A 25,002-nucleotide genomic window follows, 5' to 3' on the forward strand; every position below is an offset into this window, starting at 1 on the left:
TTGTGCTTGCATAAAGATTCTTGGAGAAGGGAGTTAAGCTGGGCCTTGGCTTTGTAGAATACATCATTATATGAGGTAATTGTAGGGTATCAGGCAAAACCTGTATTACCCGATAAGACCTTGGAAGTTTCATTTATGAATGAATCATAGTATTAGGTTTGTTTACATGGCCTTTCTCCCAGCACAAAAGCATAATAAGAGTAAATTTTTATTGTTTCTGTTTTGGTGGTTTCGGCATTGGAGGAAAAATGGCATCTGGATTAAATAAGGATGTTTGTCATGAGGAGCCTGTTGAATCAGATAGTAAGGCTCAGTCATCTGTAGTTTCATAAAGCTCTAAAGCTGATTCTGACAGAGTCAGCGATGAGGATGACTGTATATGATATTATGAGACAGAATATAAAATGTTAGAAGGGGAAAACTTTTGTAATTTAGAGTTGCTTTGTGAGTGTTTTTCAGAAAATTTAAAAATCAAATTGAATTCTTGGAATTTGAGAAAGGTATGCTGGAGAGCTGGTGTGGCCGAGCAAGCCACTTAACTAATCAGTAAGCCTAGCCAACCATTAGCATTCATATCTAGTACAACTTTGCTCTCTGTTCATAGGCAATAGCCAGGGAAGGGTATAGCTCAAGTGGTAGAGTGCATGCTCAGCATCCAAGAGGTCCCGGGTTCAATCCCTTGTACCTCCTCCAAGCAGAACTCAATGAAGAAACGTCATTACCTCCCTCTCAGAAAACAAACAATATAGGCAATAGCCCTATTGAAGAGAGAAGAACTTAAGATTCTTAGTGAAAAATGGTTTTAGAAAGAATGTCAGTTGCCAGTGATAAGAACAGCAAGTAAAGAGGTTTAAAAGGTTGATGGTTCTCAGTATATATATTAAGGTATAAAGGGGAGAAAATTTTATACTGTGACTGTATTGGCTTTTGGGAATTTCCCTGGAATGTCAGCTGTACATTTACATCCAAGCTGTTTTATGATACATGCTGTACAAACTTGTATTGAAGTTGTAACTTAAAAAAAAAACTAGTTTAACTTGTTGCATAAGGTTTTCCCCTTTAGGTAAGATATGAATTGTATTGTGCACTGCTTAATTTAGAGTTAAAATAATTACATAAAATTTTAATTTAACAAAAGCAATCTTTTGGCTATTTAAAAGTGAAATATAAATTGCAGTATAGAAATAAATGATGGAGAGATTAATGTTTTTGTTACCTGATATGCTCTATTCCACTGAGATTTTCTTTGGTAAGTGTAATAGGAGCACATTTTCAGTTGAGAAAATCTTGAAATTTCTACTAAAACCTACTGAAGAAAGTATAATTTCATTTGAAGCCAGTGATAATTTTAATCTTAAAGATTGCATTTGTTTTTATTATAGATAAGATTATTTAAACATTCCTGTGTGTGATCTGTAAGACTTCGTTTATCTGATTATGCATAAAAGGAGAAATGAAAGTTTTCTTTTAAAAATATAGATCTAGGAAAAAACCCTTAGGGTTGGTTGTATACTTCCACACATGATGGTGGTTCTGATTTAATAAAAACAATTTCCTTGTATGTTAATGGCTTCCACTTAATATGGTACCCTAGTTTTCAGAGAGATTTCATTGACTATTAGAAGATCTCCTTTGGTTATCAGTGCTCAGGAACTGAGTCAGAATCTTTAAGAAGGGGAAAATGAAATAAACTGGCATTTATTGATCATCTGTTTTGAGCCAGATTTTATGCTAGGCACATTAGCTGATACAAACTTTGAATTACTCCTTTGAAATTGTAGTAAGTGTAGCCAGTACTTATGATTACATTGTCAAAAGTATGTTTCTCATTGATTTATATACAGTTACTTGTGCTGTATCAGGATAAATGGGTTCCTAAAAGCCACTGTACTATGCAGTATCACATGATAAAAACCACAGAGCTTGTGGGAAAAGTGGGTCAGGCACAACCCTCAAAAACTTCATTAGGGACAAATCAAAAACAAAGATAAGAATCTGATAAAAATGATAGCACGGTTTTACATATGTAAATGGCTAACAAATACATAAATACTGCATTTTACCTTGGAAAAGACCTGAAGTTTGCTTGTGGAAATGGGTCTCAGGAGGATTGCAGCTGGTGAATTGTTGTGAAGTGATGGAAGGAAAGTTATCTTAAATTTGAAAGTTGTAACAGTAAAGGTGGATGAGTGTGGCTTATAACCCACAGGTGAACTGAGGGAGCTGAGGTGTTTGTGGTGTGTGTCTGTGCTGTGCATGCCTGTGCAACTCGTTTCAGCTGGGTGCAAATTTTTGTGTTCACCCTGTATTTCTGGTGGACAAAATCCCACAGGAGCAAACAAGAAATTTGAAATTTAGTATGCTTGAAATGTTCTCTAAATACCCATCATGTATCTAACTGATACGGAGATCACAGTCCCTGGATCTGGGTAGCTCTTCCTTCACTCTGAAGTGTGTCTATTTACTAAGCCAAAACTTCTTGCATCTAGTACCTGAGAGTGTCACATTCTTTGCCAACTTGGTTGCAACTACCCCTGGGGAGACTTAAATTTTTTTTCAGCATTTTTCATTGTTAGAAGAAGCTTTGTACCCAGAGTATCAAAAGTTTCAGACTAATTCATCCTTAAGGTTTTTGTGGGGTGGCTAAATAACATTTTTAAAACAGGAAATAAAATATTACACGTTTCTTCAGTTTGCATTTGAAATGATTTTTGATTCTCAATAGGGGAAGCCTGGTGTGGAAAGAAAAAGAAAGATTATAGATTTTAATCTTGGCTCTGCTTTACTTTATCCTTTACACTTTTTGAGACTTAGTTTCTAAATCTGAATAAAAAGAGAAAAACAATAATTTTCTGACCTTCCTTGCTGGTCAGGTAGTGAGATATGTATGAAAATTACTGGTAAACGGTAAAGCATATGTATTAGTACACAGATAGTATAGGTATAATCTGTAAAGATCATTAGCCTTTTCATTGGCTTGATCTCATCTTGGTTTTATGTTATCCATATCATGTGTTTTATACGCTTTAATATTTCTATTTTGTTTTTTTAAATATGTTTTTGTATTTAGAAAGGTTTATATTTTTGTTTTAGTTGTTTAATTTTGTACCGTTAAAAATTCCATTAGTTCTCTTTTTCTTGCTTAGGGTGTAGGGGGGAGGGAAGTTTATGCTGTGACTGAATTTTATGCTATTTGATTTGTCAGTTTTAAATTAATTCCATTTTCTTATGTGTGAAACAGTAAATGAGCTTATTCTACTTTATTTTTTTTCTCTTTTCCTCTGACTTTTTACAGTTATTTTTACTTAGTGAGAGTGTGCCATTTTATGTACTATTCTTCCTCATCAATGCCTTTGTTTTAGATTTACTTCTACAATTAAATATAGTTAATATTAACCAGCAGACCTTTTGCTTAAGTTTTCCTAATCAGCTCTCAGTTGGATGAAGCTTACTGTATAGTGGAGATTCCTCGGCAGTGCTTGTGGAAATCTCTTATTAAAGTTTTCCATGTTAAAAGTGTTTTTCTACAGTCTTGATGTTTGAAGGACATCTTGGCTAGGTATGAAATCCTTGACTCACATCTTAAGTTTCTTGAAAATAACTGCTTCTATTGTCTTGCTTATATGTTACTGATACCATCCTGAGTTTCTTTCTTTGTAGATGACTTAGTCTTTCTTTTCGAAGGTTTGAGTTTTTCTTTCTCTGTAAAATTGAATATGTCTCTGTGTCAACTGTTTTGGATAAGTTTTCCCTGGTATGTGGTTTAAGAATGTAAACTGATGTTTTCTTTTGATTCAAAAATTATGGTTTTGAATATTAGTTCTGTTGTTTCATTCTTCAGTCATCTTCACCTGTTGGATCTTTGCCTCTCTTTTATATTACATTTCCTTTGATTCTTTTCTATTACATTTCCTTTGGTTCTTTTTATTTGTTTGGTTGAGAAGTCTTATTTTCTCTCTTTAGGTCATATATCTTATAATTTAGTCTTCGTTTCTGAGATGATTTTGTGTGCTTTTGTTGGTTTGTTTCTAAACTTCAGTTTGTTCCTATTTTACAACTTCCTATTGTTTGTCTATACTATTCTAAATTTTGCATGTTTGATTTGAGATGTTCTTTTATATCTGCATTTGTTACTTAATTATTTCTAATTTGTGGTGGAGTATTGTGTTGATATCTTTCCTCTTTTTTATCACTATGAGTTTTGGTGTGTTTTCATCTGCTGAAAAGATTGTCACTGTAAACAATTTTGTATAAGTAACTTGGTATAGATACTGGGCTCTTTTTTCTGTTCAGGTTATATGTGATGGATTTCACTGCATCAGCAATATAGACAATTTTATTTTTGGGTGAGGTTTGGGTGGTTTCTTCAGTCTTTTAGTTCAAGAACACCGTATTTGTTGCTACAGTGAAATGAACTTTTTAAAATAAGTCCCGTCACCCCAATGTTCTGTATAGTTTTAAGAGGGCCTTTATCTTCAGTGCCACCCCTTCCATCAAGCCTTCAAGAAACTCTTCTAAAATGTCTCTTCCGCCAAAGCTGTGCCTTGCTAAAACTGCCACCTTTGGTCTTACAGACTTCCTAAGCCTCTGCATTTTGACTCTCCAGTAGCCATTACTCTCATCCATCATGTCTCAGAGTACTTCCTGTCGACCTCTTGCTTGGGTGAACTTGGGTGAATGCTAGTTAATATTACATTCACTCACCACTAGGACCCTGCTGTATTGTTCTTTTGAACAGTTCCTATTGGAACTTGGAGCTTCTGGTCTTGGATGTTTATGTAATACATGTAAGTTGGAGTTTTTAGTTGACTCATTCTCATCTTACAATGTTATGAGTGATTTTATTTGCTCTGTTGGTTTTTATGAGGGTTTGTGTAGTGTTTAGAAATTAGGGGGCAGCCACTATCCTGTAAAGAATTCATTTCTGTTTTTGTGTGCTATGCTTGAAAATAATAGTGGTTGCTTTAAAATAATTCGCAATTTAGGTTTTATGTAATTGAATAATTGATTATACTTCTATTTCTATGTTGCATGACCACTCCATTGTTTTCTTTAAACTCTCTGGGATTATTTATCTTTGAAATAATTATGAGGTCCTGTTATATAAGTGACTCTCAATCGTATGCATGTACCTTGAGTTTTATTGAATTTTGTCCTATCCCTAAGCAATCAGAGTTTATAGCAGAGTTCTCTCATATTAAGCAGGAATCCTAAGTTTTCCTTCAACTTTCTCTTCTTAAGTGACAAGTTAATACTGGGGGGAAAGTAAAAGAAAGGTAAGATAAACTTGGTATGTTTTACAATGCACTAACAGTTATAGTATCCAGAAAGCAGATGGTGATTGTCACATTCAGTTCTGCTGCTGGTAATACCTTATCTGTAATTTTAACTTCTGAGCCCAAAACTTGGAGAGATACAGACCAATGACTCCCTAATGCTGACACGCCACAAAAATATTGGTGTAAAATTCCCACAAACCTTGTCTGTTTTATTCTGAGACTATGTACTTGTTACTTTAAAACTTTGAAACGCCTTTTGTTTTGTGAAATACTGACAGACTTTAAAAAATGTTTTATTCAGAAAAATAAAAACCTAGCAGCCCCATTAAAATTATCTAATTTAATTTTTTACAGTTTTACTAGTTTTGTAAAATACACAAGTATGGAAGCAATATTCCATTGACCTCAGAAGGTGGCACAGAATGTCAAAGGACTTTCGTATAAGAAACAGCTAAAAGAACAAAGATGTTTAGCTTGCATAAGAGAAAACTGAACTCTTACAGTGCTAGAATCAATAAACAGAAGTTAGAGGGAGATAGAGTTTGGCTCAGTATAACTAAAAACATTTCAATAGTGTGAGCTGGCAGCAGGCAAGAGCTGTGTGACCACTGCATCAGGTGACTTTTAAGATCTCTTCCAACTAAGAGATTCCATAAAATAGCCTTGGTTTGTTAAGTCTTATCTCAGAGGATATTATTTTGTCTTTTTATTATAGAAGTGAGGGAAACTTATTTTTTTAAACAGTATAGAACCAGATGGAGAAAAATCATCCTTAAGATTTATTTTCATGGTTATAATAGTTTGCCAGAAATTGTATATGAAAAGGATAACATACTGTTTGCAAAAGGAAGCTCCAGCTAAAAGAATTAAAGGGAAGGTAGGTTAAAGGTAGTTTTTGAGAGATTTTTTTTTTTCAAAACACATTTAAAAAATTAAAGTATAATTTATGTACAGTAAAATCATAGGTTTTGAGTGTACTGTTCTATTAGTTGTTTGAGGGTCCTGTTCTTTTAGTTTTGACAAATGCACATACCAGTGCAGCTTATGCCCCTTTCAAGATGTAGAACATTTACATCATCTCAGACTAGATCCCTAGTTCTTCTTGACTGTATATTTTAATTCACTTTAAGTTTCTCCTTTCAGATATCTCTATAATCAGTCAAGCTGTGCTGGGTCTAAATATTGTAAGATGTAAGTGGTATCACAGTGCTTTCTTTAAATATTTTTCTTGAGTGCTTACTCAGGTTCTTTATATATGTTTATATTTAATTCTCACCTTAACCCTGCAAGGTTGTTAATGTCCACATTTTGCAGGTGACACAGTTGTCTGTAATAAGTTTAATTAAGCCAGTGATACAAAGCTGTTTATTAGGTGCTTGCTAAGATTTGAACTCCAGGCTCTTGACCATTGTTGTCCAATAGAATTTTTTGTGATGATGGAAATGTTCTATATCTGGATTTCCAGTGTGTCAGCCATTAGTCACATGTGGCTGTTGAACACTTGAGATGTGGGTAGTGTGACTGAGAAGCTTTACTGAAGAATTTTAAATTTTATTGAATATTAGCTAATTGAAATGTTAAATAGCCACAACGCTAGACACTTTGACTCTAAAGACTGTAGGTGCCCTTTCTGCATACTTTTCTACTTTACAGAAATAAAACTTCTAACGTAGTTCCAATTCACTGACACTACTAAGTGCTGGCCAGGCTCCTTGTAAGTTAATAAATGTTTCCTCAGTTGATTCTATCATATCTAAGACTCATGTTCTTTTTAACTTTTTAATCATGGAAAATTTCAAACATAAGAAAACAAGAGATTAATATAATGAACCTGCTCCTAGGTTTGACAGTTAACCAACTTTCGGTTCATTCTTTTTCTATCTGTGATCCCAGCACCCTGGATTATTTTGTCAAATCCTAGGCATCATTTCAACATGGCTGATTTAAAGCTAAGTTTGGTTTGATTTGAGGCTGCATTCTTTTTAATCAGTTTTGAAGAATGAAATGTTTTTTGCATTAGCTGAAGGAAAACAATGGAAAGGTATATTTAATATTAAAGATAAGTATGTAATCTTAATGCCAAATCTACATATTATATATTTTACTTAAATTTTTTGTTACTATCTTTTATTTATGTAAATAGCCGAGTTTATTTGCCATGTCACAGTTCCCACTTCTAGGGAACTATTTTTTTTCTGTAACAAGGATTTGGAAAAGGATGATGAACTTTCTGCAGTAGATCTGGGCTTTTCTAGACTTTTCACAGCTTGTCCAATTTATATAATTTATTTATTTAAAAATTTTTATTTTAATGGGGGGAAGGAGGTAATTAGGTTTATTTATTTATTTTTAGAGAGGTACTAGGAATTGACCCCAGAACCTCGTGCATGGTAAGTATGCACTCTACCACTTGAACTATACCCTCCCCCTGTTCTAGTTATATAAGTAGCCAGCTGTTTTAGAGATTTCTTAATCTCCGTGTTCTTATTAGTGAGATTAGAGATAATTTTTCTAGGAGAATCAGTGGAATGATTTTCCATATTATGGCAAAAAGGCCTTAACATTGTGGTTTCAGATGCTATGATCTCTTGGTATCATAGTGCCTGAGCTCAGCCAACGTGCTGATGGATGGTACTGGGCCACCTAGAGGGTTCCCTTCTTGGATTCTTCTGGCACAGTTGCCTAAGGCTCTGTTCATTTTTGAAAAATTTCTTCTCTCTGTTGTTCAGGTTGGATATATTTTATTGATCTATTTTCCAGTATGCTGGTTCTTTCCTGTTATCTTCATCCTGGTATTGAGCCCTTACAGTGAGTTCTAAACACTGCCCCCCCCCAAGGAAAAAAAAGTTACAAAGAGTTCACTAGTTGCTTCCTCCAGCATTTTTACAATAGTTAAAGTCTTAAATATCTTTCTCATCTCTACATTGATATCTCTTGTCTTTTCCCATGCAAGTTAAGATTTTCCTGTTTCTTCACATTGCCGCATAATTTTGGATTTTATCCTAGATGTTTTTGAATTACAGTTTATCAGACTCTGAGTCTTGTTTCAAATCCTCTGGAGAAGGTTAATTTTGTTTTAGCAAATCAGGCTAGGTTCAGGCTGCAAGTCTCAACTCTTTCTGTGGTCTGTAGTTCTAATATCAGTTCAGTTTTTAAAATGTTTTTAGTATTGTTTGGATCTATCCTGCTTATGTGCCATCCAGCAGCTGGTCTAGGGCCTGGACGATGTATCTTTGAGTTTAGTTCTTAGTCTTGCATGTTGCGAATAGGATCCGAACCACACATGTTGATGAACTTCAGAGTTCATAAACAACTTTGTGGGGTTACTTTCCCCAGTTCCACCTTCTCTGTGATCTTCCCTTTATTTTGTTTCACAGAAGCTCCTCTTCTCATCCCCTGTCTAGAAAGCGGGGGTTCTAATTATTTCACTGTGCTGTACTTTTGTGATTATGCCCATGTTTGGCTAGAGGCTTATCAATTTTATTGATCTTCTCAAAGAACCAGCTCTTGGTTTCGCTGATTGCTTCTACTTTTCTTTTTTCTATTTCATTGATTCTGCTTTTTTTTTCTTCTTTTCTTTCTTCTGCTTACTTTGAGTTTAATTTGCTCTTGTTTTTCTGATTTCTTAAGGTGGAAGCAGAGGTGATAATTGGAGACCTTTTAGAATATAGGCATTATTCTGACTACTTTTACAGTTTCTCTCTTATCCTTACTTTTTAGCAATTGGATTGTGATGTCCCTCTTTTTTTGTTTGCTTTTTATTTTGTTGTTTTCTTCTTTTTTTTAGTTTATCCTGCCTGCAGTTTGTTGAGATTCTTGAATTTGTGGGTTTAGAGTTTTCATCAAATTTGCAGTTTTTAATATCTTCCCCACTTTTGTATTTCTGTCCTCTTCTCTGATACTCCTGGTACATGTATGTGTTAGGCCATTAGACCATTTGATATTGTTCCACAGATGGTTGAATTTCTGTGTTCATTTTCTCCCTTTCTCTGTCATTTTACTCTTTCATCTTCCATTTTGAATTGTTCCTGTTATACGTTTTCAAGTTCACTGCAGCCATGTTAAGTTCTCTGCAGTGGTTTTATGTTCACTGCACAGTTTCAAATTCACTGCAGTGTTTAATATTTTAAGCCCATGTTGTTAACTTTTCACTTTTGTTTGGTACTATATTTTTCTATTCTATAATTTCCATTTTTTAATAGTTTCCATTTCTCTATTAAGATTTTGTTTGTTTTCTGATTGTGTCCATGTTTTCCTTTCAGTCCTTTAATATTACATAGTAATAATTTTTTTTATATATATGTTCATGTACAACTGAAAAACCGTGCTCTACACTGGAATCTGACACAACACTGTAAAATGACTACAATTCAACAAAAGAAGTTTAAAAAAAAAGAATTAAACAAACAAACAAGCAAAACATCACCTCTATATCCCAAACCCAGAGTACCCCAAGGACCTAGGAAATATTTGGTAGGTTTCTACCACACACAAATCTGCTTGTTCCTTTTTCCAGATATTAAAAAAAAGTTCAAAGTACATACATACGTACAAATACAGCAAGCTGACAGAGTTACTGCTGGCCCTGCCCCCACTCAGCATGGTGGGGACCACTCAGGAGACAAGGAGCTGACCTCACTGCATCGGGGCAGGGTTCAGACTGATGGGGCAGGGAATCATTGTTCTGAAGCCAAACTGGAGGTGATGGCAAGCCCAGCCTCAACCCTTGCCCAAGACCATCTGTCTACAGGACAGGCCTGATAGACAGGTGAGGGGACAGGGCGTGCCTTATTTGGAGTCACAGGCCTCTTGTTCAGTGGTGGTGTCCACTGCAGATGCCAGGCTGTCCTGGCCTTCCAGCCTCTCACGGATCAGCTCCGCAATGGCCCCCTTGAGTCTGCTTTTCTAGCTCCTCCAGCTTCTTGGCTACGTCTCTCTTAAGGTCCCAGTCAGGCTTCTGTGGTGCAAGGTTGGCCAGGTCCACTTCCTCAGTGTTGGGCTCTGGCTTGGCGACCTCCAGCTGCTCCTTCACCTTCTCTTCCACCGCGACTGGTTGGGCCTGGGGCACCCTCCTCCTCTTCAGGTTCTCATCCTCTGGGACATAGTTCTGCAGCCTGAGTTCCCTGTGCTTCTTGCCTTCCCCCTCCCCTTCTCTGAGCTGCTTGGTCTTTGGCTCCCCATCTTCCTTGTCCTTGCGCCCAGTTTTCTCCCTTAGGGCCTTCAGCCCTACCTTCCGTCGCAACGCCTCTTCCTCTAACCGGCCCACACTGGCCATAGTAGCCGCCATCCTGCCCGCAGACCCCCTCTTCTCTTGTGCCACATAGTAATAATATTTCAAGTCTGTCTGCTACTTCTATCATTACTCTGAATCTGTTTTTGTTGATTGATTTTTTTCTATAGGTCATGGGTCACAATTTCCTGTTTCTTCCATTTCTAATACTTTTTGTTTTTTTCATACTGTTGGATATCATGGACACTAGGATATTGAGTGTCTGGATCTTGTCTTTTGTAAGAGTTTTGTTTCTGCGGATGGTTAATTTGCTTGTGCATCAACTTGTTCATTTTTAAGCTTTAATAAAAGTGGGTCTAGATTATCGTTACACCTAAGGTATGGCCTTTCTGGGTCTCTGATGAATCCTGGAGTGTTTAATGAAGTCTCTTAAGTGGATCTTTGGAACTGAGATACCTCTCAGCCATGTATGAACATCAGTAATTGTTCAGCTCATGCTACTTGGGTAGTTGTTCTTTGCCAACTTGAGTAGAATTCTATAGTGTACCTGATCAATTTACTACAGTGTACCTGATCAGTTTACTATTTGACCATAGATTCCTATGCAAATTTCTGGAACTTCATCTCTGTACAATTCTTTCTGATACCCTGCTCCATAAATTTCAGCTATTCAAGCAATTTCTAACTTAGCTACGTACTTAGGTCAGTAAGATTGCCGTGTTCTGTTTGTGTTCCTCCTCCCTATTCTATAGTCTGAAAAAAGCCTCTAGGTTTAAAAAAAAAAGGGGGGGGATGGGGGAGATTTTCTTGGGATTTACTTTGTTTCCCTTTTGAGGGCACAGTCCTGTGTTGGCTCTTATCCAGTGGCTGAAAATAGTTGTTTCATATTTACTTAACCAGTTTTTTGCTTTGCAGGAGCATAAGCTGATATCAGTTATTCCTATACATTTGGAAGCAGGAATCTCGAAGTCTATGTGCTAGCATTTAGCTCATGGGATTTTTTTTTTTTAAATTGTAACAGTTCATTCTGTTTTAATTATATCCTGTTTTGCTGTACTGTTTCTATAGCACAGTGTTAATATTTTAAAATTTAGCTGCTAATAAAAGCTAACAGTCTATATAATGTTCTAATATTTTTGAAGCTATTACTATTTTTAGTTCTACTGGCAAGATAAATTTTATTGTGATTTTATTTTATTTTATTTTTTTAATTTTTTGGTTTTTTGGAGGGGTAGGCAAAGTTTATTCTAGGAAGAGCAACTCATTGATAGCTAAAACCATTTTAAAATTTACATTTATTTACTGTTGTCTCTAAGAACAGTTTAGAGCTTTAGCTTTTTAAACTTACATAGTTATCTAAGGAATAAAGCCAACCACAAAATAAGAATCAACAGAATGGAGAGGGAAGGCAGGGCATCCCTGGTGGGCACAATGAAATTATGTTTAATTTTGAATTAACATATGCCCATGTTATAGACAGGGTGACAAATAGAATACTGTGGTATTCATTCCATACCAAGGAAAACCCTTATTCACAATTCTGAAATTTCAGGAACTCCTCAAATATAAAAATTTCGGAGATGGGATTGTAGACATGTATTTTTATTTAATTTGACGATTCTGTTTTGGAGAACCTAATATGTTTGCCCACCATGTTGCTTTACAAAGCCTATTTTAAATGAATTGTTGTGAAACCTTTGCTCAAGGTGTACTGTGTGTATTATTTTGGGTCTTTCCCTAAGTACAAGTAAATTCTCTAAAAAGTTACTTTAAGTCTTACGGGTTTGGCTAAAGCAGCATTAAGAATCTTATCATGGTAACTTTCTTCCCATATAGTTCTGTAGAATGAACTTTAGTGATAGAGTTACATGGGGTTTTTAAAAACCAGCAAATAAACTTATTTTTTAAATTTGGTACATTTACACCTTTTGAATGGTTCAGAAAAGGAGTCCTTATGACTATATCTTCTATTACATTTTAAGACTGATTTTATAAGATTCCATTTTGATTAGACAAAAACCTCTGTTAAAATTGAATTATACACAGATCTGGCTTTATATGTTTTGGGGAAAGAAATTGTTGAATGAAATATACACTATTTCCTATTTTTCTTGTTAACTCTGTATATTGCTAACGTTTATCCTTGGGCAAGAGTGGAAGTTTTAAAGAAATTTTATGGGATAAGCTAAGTTGAATATTTGTTATTACTCTTTCCATTAAACTGTGAGAATACTACTTTCACTAGTAATGAGTGACCTGTTGTAGGAGTAGTGCTTTTATGAAATAGAGATTGAAGTCTGTTTCTTTAAATACACACTCATTCTTGATGGGGGAGAAATGAATTCTTAGTTATTTGGAGGGGTATGCCATTCTGAATTATTTTTACACATTGTCACTTTGACAGAAGATAATTGGATTAATAGCATTGAGTACAATTTCAGGGTGGAAGACTTCCAGATTTCATTAATTGGGAGCATAATCTTTAGGAACTTTACTGTTCTGAAGTCTGATAAAATAAAAAGCTGCTATACTATTATTGTCTCATTCAAAGAAAGTGGACTTTGATTTTTAATTTTCTTTTGGTAAATTCAGTTGTTTGGGGGAATTATCCAGTTGATTAGTTATTCTGTGTGTGTGTTCATTTTTCTCACCTTATTTTTTGGGCATTTTTATTACCTATTTGATTGTAATACTGACTAAGCAAAGAAACAAAAGGTGAGGTTAAAGTTAAATTTGTTGATTAGAAGATCTGTTAAAAGATGAAAACTCTTGGCTTTAATAACATCTATGTTAATAAAATTTAATAAAATTTTTGTATGTGGGAGAAAGGGCTCTTCTCATCTGGGACTCAGAAGACCTAGACTGTAGGCCCTCCAATACAAACTAGGTATTTTGCCACTAACAAGGTATGTAATCTCTGGCAAATTGCTTGTTTTCTAAATCACCTGCTCAATAAGGATTGAACCTTTTGTGCTTAGTTTACAGGAGTATCATGAAGATTAAATGAGATGTTAGTGTGAAATCCCTTTGAAAAATGTGGTTCTGTAAACAATATAAGATATTTCCAATAAGACTAAGAAAAAAAATACTGGAATCCTGAGTAGTTCAGCTATATAAAATAAAGTCATATTTTCATGTCAAGTAAGAATATAAAATGTCTATGATTTTTATATGCTAGTTATGAATTTTTTTAGGTATGAATTATATTGATATAAGTTCACATTTATACTGTGGGATAGCAGACTATTACGTAATTTTTGCATTAAAACTTTCTTGTTAAAAAAAAGTCAGAATGTTAATAGCAGTTGCTTCTGTGATGGGAATATGGCTTAATTTTCCCCTCTCTTTTCTCTCTCTGCTTTCTACAATGGCTTTATTTTACTTTCATTAGTGGTTTTATTATTTTTTTTAAGAACAATCTTTTCCTTTTTTACTGTGCTAGGTTACTCTGTTGTTATAGAGAGAGAGTTTTAATGGTTATGTGTAATGACTCTGAATCCAGATTGTCTGGGTTCAGATCTCTTTTTCCATCACTTAGCTGTGTGACCTTGGCCAAATTATGTAAACCTCCCTGGACCTCAGCTATCTTATCTAAAATGAGAATAAAAAGAGTACCTACTTCATGCCATTGTTAAGATTAAATGAGATTTCCCTATAAGACTCTTAGCACAGTGCCTGACACATAGTAAATGCTTAGTATTTGCTATTATTACTGTTTTACACATCTTTTTCTCATGGTTTATCTCCATGATTTAAGATTTCTTTTTGATAACTCAGCAAGTACTTAAGATTACGTAACTGGTTTTATTGTCTGAAGTCAGTGTTTGAAAACAGAGCTGTTTGATTCTGAATGCAGCTCTTTTTACTACTTACCTAATTCCTTGAAGTAAAATTTTCCATTTATAATGTTTCCAGTATGTAAAAATTACCTCAGAATGTAATGCTACGAATATGATAGAGAGATGAAATTTATGATTTGTATACTTTGACAGAGAAGACTGTTAGCTAGACTCTTTTTGTATCTTATTTGCTGTATTGGCTTTGGTAAATTTAAGCCTTAAGTGTAAAAGCGCTCTTTAATGCAGAGTAAATTAAAAGAGATTATTAGGCTTTTGCTGACTTGCTACTATTAGTTCTGGCATGTCATTAATTTTAGGTTTCCTTTTTAACACTTTCATTTTTTTGTAATCTCAACTATTAATAAATGTTGTTCGCATTTTCCCTGTCTTTTGGTGAATATATGTTGGGTATATACCTAAAATTGGAATTGCTGGGTCAATGTATGTGTATGTTTAGTTTTATTAGTTACTGCCAAACTATTTTTTAAAAATCTGGTTTATTGAGGTATTATTTTCATACCATAAAATTTTGTCTGCTGAACACTTGGACCAATTGATTATTTTTTTCTCCTGCCAGCAATGTTTGAGAGTTCCAATTGTTCTTTATCAGTTGATATTATCTAACTTATTTTGATTAAGTATAATTTAAAGGTATGACATTGTGGTTATGATGTAATTAAGCACCCTTTATAGGTTTATTGGCCATTTAGATAACCTCTTTGGGTGTGTTTTTTCAAGGCTCTCTGCTCAATTTTTTAATAAGCTGTCTTTTATTGTTACTGACTTACACAAGTTATTTATGTATTCTGGATATAAGATCTTTGTCAAGTATGTTTATTGCGGATGTCTTCTCTAGCTTGCCTTATTTTTTTTAACACTATCTTGAACATTTAAAATTTCCTGTTTAAGGGATCTTGTCCACTCAACGTAATGAAGATACTTAAAAATATTTTTTTCTGGAAGCTTTATTGTTTTACCTTTCACATTTAGAGTTGTCATGCCTTCAGAATTTTCAGTTGTAAAGAAGGGTCATTGTGGTTCTGGTAATCTATTTTTTTCAGTCTTTGTCTTTTTTCTCTTTATGCTTCGGTTTAGATAGTTTCTATTGCTATGTCTTCCGTTTCACTGATCTTGTCTTCTGCAGTGTCATGATTGCTTTAATCTTATCTGATGAAGTTTTCATTGTAGAAAAATTTTTTAATCTCTTAAAGTGTTATTTGGCTTTTTCCCATGTTTCAGTTCTCTCTTCATATGTTTATATTTTCTTTAAATTCTTAATCATATTTATAATAGTTGTCTTGATATCCTTATCTCATAATTCCACCATCTCTGTTTTATTTTTCCTGGTTATGGGTCATGTTTTCCTGCTTCTTTGCTTATCTAGTAATTTTTTATTGAATATTGAGGATTATGAAATTTATATTGTTTTACTGGATTTAACTATCTTTTAACACATTGATTTCCACCATGTCACCCAACTGAGTGACAGTTGGTTTCCTCAGAGGCACCTGATCCACAGTGGGCAATCAATGTGTTAAGAGTGTTGAATCTTTATTACAACAAGCAGTGAAGGTACTTGTCTGCCTATCAGTCTAGGGCTTTGTTAGGGAACATCTAGAGTACACTTATTCTAGGACTAGTTTTTGTCTACTATTGAATAGATCTTCCTACAGAATTTTCTGAATTATGCAGCTGTTCATTGAAGACTCTGTTCTGGCTGCTTGGAACTCTCAGTACCATGTGAGCGTGGAGAATTGTTGAACCTACTGCTTCATTCTTTGGTCTCATGAAGTTTCACCCTGTATATGCAAGACTTAATTCTTAACAATTTTCAGCAACAGATGCATGGGGATCCCATGGAGATTTTTGGATCTCTTTCTCTGAATAGTTCCATCATTTTCAGTAATCTGCCTTGCGGAGTACCTCAGCCTTTTTGAACTTCAGTCTTTGTCTTTTCAACTCTGTGGACTGTTGTGCTCAGAGTTAGATCCTTCTCCCTGTGCTGTGATCTATAAAGCAGTGACATTTCTAAACTTAATCATGTCTCCCCCACCCCCATGTTTCACAGTTCTATGCTGCCTCTTGTCCAATGTCTGACAATAGTTGTTTCATACATTTTGTCCAGCTTTTCTTGTTTATGGTGGAAGGACAAGTTCAGCCTCAGTTACTCCATTATGGCCCAAAGCGGAAGTTCCCTTGCTGTATTTTTAGAGAAATAAATTTTTTGAAAGCTAATTGAGGGTTTTAAGAACAGTGCACTCAAACTGTTCTCTGTATGTATGTAGTTCCTGGAAAACAGTGACAGGTCAAGAGGGTTCCTTTTAAGTAGCCTAGTCTTTACATCATTGCTTCCTTTAGTGCTTATTGTTATTTAAATTATTGTAAGAAAACCATTATTTTTAGGCTTTCTGCTGAGTAAATAGGAACACTTAACTTAGTCGCTTAGCCTTATGTTTCCTTGGCTGAATATGATTAATGATAGCTCCCAAGATACCGCTTCCCTCTTTATCCCCAGATCAATTTGCCTGTTGATTTTTGTGGGGCAGAGAGTTAGGAAGCTATTGCAGAGAAACGAATTGATGGATCTACCAGAGAATGGAAGTGTGAGGGAAGAAAAGCATGGAGGATAATTAGATTTTTTGCTTCATCATCTGAGTGAGAGCGAGTTAAGGAAGGGCATCTGCTGAGACGGTGAACACATGGTGAAGAATAGATTCTGAAGAATAAATCATTTGTATTTTGGATAGTATATTAGGTTTGAGATGTGAACATCAAAGCAGAGATGGTAAGTACATAATAGATTATAGAACAGCTTTGTAGTTGACTGTACCATTGGGCTTAAGCAATTGATTTCTTGATGCTGAATGTAAAATTTTAGACTTCCTGTTTTGTTTCTACGCATTTTTCTACTATGATTTTTGTTATTGTTTACATTAACTATCCCTCCCAGATTTTGAATGTATTGTTTCAAAAGTTGAGTAAAATTTGTTTAAACACATGATAGTGAATTCTGGCATAGATCATCATAGCTTTAAGATGCGGGGTTTTTTTTAATGTAATGAATTCAATACTTTATAAATAATAATTGTTACAAAAGCACATGTTGGTACTTAAAAAGTCAAATAGTACTAAAAGGTTTATAATGGGAAAAAGTTTGTCAACTTTCCCCTTCCCTACCTTCCTACTCCAGAGTCAAGCATCTTCAGTCCTTCTAGCCATTTTCTCTGGTATTTGCTTTCCTATTGCTTAGTAATACTATTTCTTGATAAATGACTTTTAGACTTTTGTTGACTTTCAGTTATGGAAACTGAAGGCTTAGAACTTCATTGTTCACACATTTACGCATTTGTCTTTTCCTCATTCTCTCATTATAGTTATATCACAATATTTTGATAAACCAGTACTAAATATTTACATTTTTATAATTATATATGTATTACTTATTGTTGAGCTAAATATTATACTGAACCATACATTCATATAAGCCTTCTCCTGTCTTTACTTATTCACTTGCCTGGTTTTCTATAGACTTATTGCTCATTTTCCCCAGATGTGCTTTTATTTCTGTCATGGGCTTATAAATAATATTTTCCATATTAAGTACAACGGTTCCATTTTTGCCCTTGCAAAAGACCTATTCCAGGGCCTTCAGCGTCCTCTTTCATTTTGAAGTGGTTATTCTCCAGTCCTTTTTTCTGCATTAGATTACTTATTTACTAAGTCCCATGTTGTCTTTTTTTGTTTGTTTTGAGTCCTTTTAGTAGCTTCCTAAGGAAGAGTGTGGAGAGATAAAATTTTAGCTTTCTGAGAAGCTTTAAAATGTCATTTTACTCATATACTTCATTGAAAATTTTGCTAAGTAAGGAATTCTGAATTTTGAAGGCTGTATATAGTTATTGCTTTCAGCAATATTCCATTGTTAACTTTGGAATTAAGTTTAGTACTGTTCTGATTACAGATCCTTTTTATGTGACTTTGTTTTTCCTCTGGAAGTTTTTAAGGACCTCAGTTTCCAGGCTTTGAACTTTCCTTATGATGTGCCTTACTGTGGTTCTTTTTTCTTCCCCTTCATTAAATTTGCATGCAGTTGTTTGTCCCTTGTGGCTTGAGAGAGAAAATGTAATTTTTAAATATAACTTCTATTCTTCAATTTGTTAATGTGGTGTATCACATTGATTTGTGGATATTGAAAAATCTTTGCATCTCTGGGATGAATCCCACTTGATCATGGTGTATGACCTTTTTAATGTATTGTTGGATATGATTTGCTAATATTTTGTTGAGGGTTTTTGCATCTGTATTCCTAAGTGATATTGGCCTGTAATTTTCTTCTTTTTTGTGATATCTTTGTCTGGTTTTGGTATTAGGGTGGTGGTGGCCTCATAAAATGAATTTGGAAGTGTTTTTCCCTTTGCCATTTTTTGGAATAGTTTCAGAAGGATAGGTATTGACTCTTGTCTAAATTTTTGGTAGAATTCCCCCATGAAGCCATCTGGTCCTAGACTTTTGTTTGTTGGAAGTTTTTTGCTTACTGTTTCAATTTCAGTGTTGGTGATTGGTCTGTCTATATTTTCTGTTTCTTCTTGATTCAGTCTTGGGAGATTGTACCTTTCTAAAAAATTGTCTGTTTCTTCTAGGTTGTCCGTTTTGTTAGTGTATAGTCGCTCATAGTAGCCTCTTATGATGCTATGTATTTCTGTGATGTCGGTTTTAACTTTTCCTTTTTCATTTCTGGTTTTATTGATTTAGGCCCTTTCCCTTTTTTTCCTTGATGAATCTGGCTAAAGGTTTATCACTTTCGTTTATCTTTTCAAAGAACCAGCTTTTAGTTTCATTGATCCTTTCTATTTTTTTTTTTTAGTGTCTATTTCATTTATTTCTGCTCTAGTCTTTATGATTTCTTTTCTTCTGTATTGCTTTAGTGTGAGATTAGGTTGTTTATTTGAGATTCTTCTTATTTCCTGAGGTAAGCTTGTATCACTATAAACTTCCCTCTTAGAACCGCTTTTGCTGCATCCCATAGGTTTTGGATCGTTGTGTTTTCGTTTTTCATTTGTCTCTGTTTTTTAATTTCTTCAGTGACCCATTGGTTGTTTAGTAGCATATTGTTTAGCCTCTGCATGTTTGTGGTTTTGCACTTTTTGTCTTGTAATTCATTTGTAATCTCATAGCCTTGTGGTCAGAAAAGATGCTTGATATGATTTCAGTTTTCTTAAATTTATCAAGGCTTGCCTTGTGAACCAACATGTGATCTATTCTGGAGAATGTTCCATGTACACTTGAGAAGAATGTGTACTCTGCTGCTTTCGGATGGACTGCTCTATAAATACCAATTAAGTCCATCTGGTCTGATGTGTCCTTTTAAGGTCTGCTTTTCCTTGTTGACTTTCTGTCTGGATGATCTGTCCATCAATATAAGTGGAATGTTAAAGTCTCCCACTGTTACTGTGTTACTGTCAGTTTCTTCTTTTATGTCTATTAATATTTGCTTTATATATTGATGTGCACCTATATTGGGTACATACATATTTATAATTGTTATATCTTCTTGGTTTGATCCCTTGATCATTATGCAGTGTCCTTCTTTGTCTCTTGTAACAGTTTTTATTTTAAAGTTTATTTTGTCTGATACAAGTATTGTGACTTGGCTTTCTTTTGATTTCCTTTTGCATGGAATACCTTTTTCCATCCTCTTGACTGAAAGCAACATGGGTGAACCTAGAGATTATTATATTCAGTGCAGTAAGTCAGACAGAGAAAGACAAACATCATATGATACCACTTATATGTGGAATCTAAAGAAAAATGATATAAATTCTATTTACAAACCACAAACAGACTCATGGACATAGAAAACAAACTGGTTTCCAAAGGGGAAAGGGTGGGAGAGGGATAAATTAGGAGTTTGAGATTAACAGATACTCATTACTATATATAAAATAAACAACAAGGACCTAGTATATAGCACAGAGAACTATATTCAATTCTTGTAATAACATAATGGAAAGGAATCTGAAAAGAAAAAATATATGTATGTATATGTATAACTGAATCACTTTGCTGTACACCTGAAACTAACATTGTAAATCAACTGCATTTCAATAAAAAATGAAATTATAAAGTGTAACTTTTACATCTTTATGTTTTTCAATTTTCACATATTAACACTTGTTGGACCTTTTGGAGTGAGCTAATGGTTTTCTTGTTTTCTCTAATGTACATTCTGTCCCTTTGTCTTGCTTTTTTACTTTCTGTATTTGAACCTTTTGTGGGTTTTTGTTTGTTTTCCTGACATTTTAGTTGCATTTAGGGGAATATGGAAGTAACATGTGATCATTTTGTTGCATTTAACAGAATCAAGAATTTAGCACTGAATTTAAAATTGTTTGCATTTCTTGCTAAACGTAAAGGGTTTTTTTGTTTGTTTTGACAGAGATGTTATGAACATAAACAGTATAGAAACGGATTGAAATTCTGTAAACAGATCCTTTCTAATCCCAAATTTGCAGAGCATGGAGGTAAGTACAAATACTGTACACTTACTTCTAAGCATAAGCAGATAAGGCTTTGCTTACTTTTCTGGTTTCATTTACGGGGGTTTGTCACTCCTAGCTGCCTTAACTATTTTCTAGATAGAGTGGATCTTATTATCCTTGACTCCTGTGAGAAGATGTTTAATACTGATATTTTGAATTTAATGTCAAGAAAATGATAACTCATTCTACTTGAGTTCTGATTTATTCCTGGATTGCATATTAGCACCCTAGGAAAGGCAAAAGAATGTAGTAGAACAAATATGCTTATTTAAGTTTAATAAACAAGTTTATGTTAAGATTTTAGAAGAAAATTTTACTTTAGAACTTTGATCAAAGTAGAGAAATTTTACTCCTTAAAATAAGCTTATTCAGAAAGTGTCCATTTGGTCCTTTGCTCATGAACCAGCATCTTTTTATTTAGCATTGTATCTTCATTAGTTTTTCAAGACAGTCATGTTTAAGATACGATTTATATATTATAATGTTCTGAAAGTTTACATAGGTTTTTACCTGTGTGATGATAGAATATTGGATGGTAAGATGTTTGTAGACTAAGGGCAGAGTGTGTAGCTAAACTTGTGAAGAGACAAAGGAAAAATAAGCTTTCCCTGGTCTGATTTGTGTAGTTAGGAAACATGGCTCTTTGGTAATTAATTTGATAATGTTCTCTTAGTATTGAAGAGGGAGAGAGTAATAGTTCTCTGGTAGTTTTCTTTACTCTTGTTTCTATTCTTTCACTATAATATAGTTATTTGAAAATGGAAAACAGTGGGAATAAAAATATTTAAATTTTTCTCCTTTTCCTTGGTAAGAAATATTTTTGTTGGCCAGTTGGCTATTAGGTTGTTTTATATTCATTTCCAAAGTATGCATAATGGTAATATAGCTTTTAATAGTGTAGTCACCATAGTTTCTCTCAGTAAAGCAGAGTACCAAATTTCGTTGTTTCTATAATACAATTTCCCCTCGTATTTTAACATATCTGAAATCAGGTTGCATATGAAATGTCATAATTTAATTGAAAGTATTTTTAAGAGTATATAAATTATGGTTTGTCTTAAACTAAATGACCACCTGGGTTTTCATTAACTAAGACACTTTAAGTTGTTTAATAAAACTTGCCAAAATACATTTTACCTGTTTAACAACAAAGGCTTACTTACTATAGTGATTTGCTACTTGCCAAATATATTTCGTTTGTTTGCTTACTTTTCCTTCAAATTATCCGTGATTTATAATGATTTGTACATAATTTTTTCCCTTCTTTTTTGCTTCCATTTCTTTGTATTTTACTATAAATGTTGACTCTTCCTCAGGATAGTATCTTTAATCATTATCTTTTATTCCTAATTAATTTTTCTATAAATTATAAATTGTAGTCCTACAAGCTAGGCAAATAAATCATAATGAATATTTTGTATTCATTTGTGCCTCGTAAGATATACATTATAAAATTAGGAATACTGTTTTTCCTTTCTGAAAACTTAATATTTCTCTCAGCTCTCTTTTAATCTGTTGATTGTGAATGATAGGTGTCTGACATCTTCTTTTACTTGTATATTTAATAGTAATCCCAAAGAATCATATAAAAATAAGTTTATGAAAATCAGAAATGTAGTTAATTTATGTGTACATTTTAATTATTGAACAATGAGTGTAATCTTTATTAAGTTACATTCGCAGAGATAAATCTGTTTGGAGATAAAATTTTTCAAACTTTAAAGGAGTGATTTAATAAGATCATCCTATGGAACATCCCCAAAGAACAGTAGAAGAGTCATTGCATATTGTTAGCATATGCATTATCAGATGTTCATGCATTTTTATATCTTTTTATCTAAAAAAAATATAGGGAGGCCTCCAATCTAGAAATATGTGTGTACTTCATTTATCAATTTTTAAAATACTTTAATCCTAAAAAACCCTGGATAATTTCCCAGTAAACTCATTGAAGTTTTAATACTTAGGATAATGTAACATTTGTCTTTGAGATTATGGTTCTCTTTGTTGTTGTTGATTATCTTTAAATTTGTCTTTTTTTCTTCCTTTTTTTTTTTTTTAAAAAAAAAAATAGAAACCCTGGCTATGAAAGGATTAACACTGAACTGTTTGGGGAAAAAGGAAGAAGCTTATGAATTGGTTCGTAGAGGTTTGAGAAATGACTTGAAGAGTCATGTGTGTATCCTTTTTGAGATATATTTAAGGATTGGACTAGGGTGTCTTGAACTAAGGCAGCAGTTTAGGAATCAGTAGTTTTAGATCCCTCTTACCATGTAACTCCGGAGAAGGTGATTCTTAAATTGAATAATAGCAACTACCTTCATTCAGGAACCTTTTAAATATACCTACTATATTCTAACATATATCTATTTACAGATAAATGGGACTTGCCTTTTAAAATCTCTATGAAAGCTCTTTCCACACTTAAAAAGAAGAGGTATCATGTAGATTTCATCATACAAGTTTGCAGAGGGGTATACAATAAGGAGTATTAGGCAATATAGTGTACCTACGAAGAGCATAGGCTTTGGAGTATGCTTCACTTAGATTTGAATCCCAGCTCAAGTTCTTTCTAACTATAGTCTTAGGGTTTAGTTTCCTCATGTGTAAAATGAGGATAATCATACCCACCTCACTGTGGTGGTGTAAAGATTTAATTATGCTTAACATAGTCCCTGATAATGCTCATAAGTAAATTTTACTTTATTAAGCGGTATGTGAGAGTAGGGAACAAGTACAAATATCTGAGGGAAGACAGAGAAGAAATTGTGGGTTACTATCTTTTAAATAGTTTTTTTGACAAATGTTTCTTTACCTGTTTTGTGGGCTAACACAATTTTAAGTGTTGAAACACTTAGCAAATTTTTCAAGTGTTTACCAGGCCCCTGAGACAGACTAAGTACAGACTAAGAAAAGATACGGATTTTGCTCTCAAGGAAATTTTATATAGTCTAGTAAAGGAATATACTTGTTAGAAACTTATACCAAACACTTCTGGGTATTACATAAAACATCATAGCTTATTCAAAATTATCTCTAGTCTAGTAAAGCAGAAGTGAATGAGTTGGAGGGAAGGGTATAGCTCAGTGGTAGAGTGCATGCCTAGCATGCATGAAGTCCTGGGTTCAACCCCCAGTATTTCCATTAAATGAATAAATAAACCTAATTACCTCCCCCCAACCAAGAAAAAAAATGTTAAAAAAAAAGAAAGAAAAAAAAGAAGTGAATGAGTTGGGAATAACGAGAAGCTAAAAAGGTAAGCAAAGGATTAATTAATGAGACTGTTGTCAGGTATCTTTTCTTCATTTCTAATGTTGGCGTGGGTTCTGTATGTATTTGCTATGCTTTATTTAATTGGGTTCCTCTTGATGAACGTAAATTTCTTTAAATTTTATCAATATTAAACTCCTAGAAGATAGATCTTTTAGGAGGTGAAGATTAGAGGCAGTTAAAAGGTGTTGTAGTGCTCAGTATTGGTGGTTGAAATGGTGAGGGAGGTTGGATGGGAAGATAAATGATGGGGGCCAGATTAGGAAGGGTAGTATGTCTCAGGCTTTTTAAAACCATGTTCTAACCAACTGAGGAGATTTCATTAAGCTTTAATTTGTCTCTTGCATTATGAAAACATTATTTTTTGAATACAGTTCATAATATTAAATATGTAGTTTCACTTATACATGCCACCCTAGACATTCTGTATTTACTAACTCTGTTGAGGATTCCTGGTGTAAAAGTTGTTAGATTGAAAAGTTTGAACCTAATCTGAGGGAGAAACATTGCAAATTTCTGGAAAGGGCTGTAGACGTTTTTTCTTTTGATTATGTGTGTTTTAGGATGGTTACTCTTGCAGGTGAGAATAAAAGCAGAGAGACTGAAGGCAGGAGGATGGGTTACTGTTAAAGTAATCAAGATGTAAAGTGAAAATGACCTGTATTAGGGGAGTGGGATTGTTTACATATTTCCTCCCTTTGTAGCATATTTTACAACCCGCTATAATTTTACTTACTTATCTGTGTCCCTTACTAGACTTTAAGTTCTTTGAATGCAGGAGACTATCCATTTTGGTCACCTGCACCCTAATTATTAAGAAATTTTAATAATTAGGATTTAATTTATTT

At 33.9% G+C, this 25,002-nt stretch overlaps 2 protein-coding genes across 4 annotated transcripts in view; one reads left to right on the top strand and one right to left on the bottom strand.

The window, feature by feature from the left end:
- Positions 1 to 25,002, top strand: part of NAA15 (N-alpha-acetyltransferase 15, NatA auxiliary subunit) — a 73,581-nt gene that overhangs the window by 5,967 nt on the left and 42,612 nt on the right. For all 3 annotated transcript variants that reach the window (XM_032463754.1, XM_032463763.1, XM_032463757.1), the window contains exons 2-3: positions 20,782 to 20,866; positions 22,959 to 23,063. In XM_032463754.1, the coding sequence (XP_032319645.1) occupies positions 20,782 to 20,866; positions 22,959 to 23,063 (190 nt within the window). The remainder of the gene's footprint in view (positions 1 to 20,781; positions 20,867 to 22,958; positions 23,064 to 25,002) is intronic.
- Positions 9,854 to 10,634, bottom strand: LOC102507397 (coiled-coil domain-containing protein 12-like). The gene is given in 2 exon segments (XM_032463798.1): positions 9,854 to 10,169; positions 10,171 to 10,634. Coding segments are annotated over 2 exon segments (498 nt in total). The 5' UTR covers positions 10,567 to 10,634; the 3' UTR covers positions 9,854 to 10,067.

This window comes from Camelus ferus, chromosome 2, assembly GCF_009834535.1.
Source record: "Camelus ferus isolate YT-003-E chromosome 2, BCGSAC_Cfer_1.0, whole genome shotgun sequence".
Classification (NCBI taxonomy): domain Eukaryota; kingdom Metazoa; phylum Chordata; class Mammalia; order Artiodactyla; family Camelidae; genus Camelus; species Camelus ferus.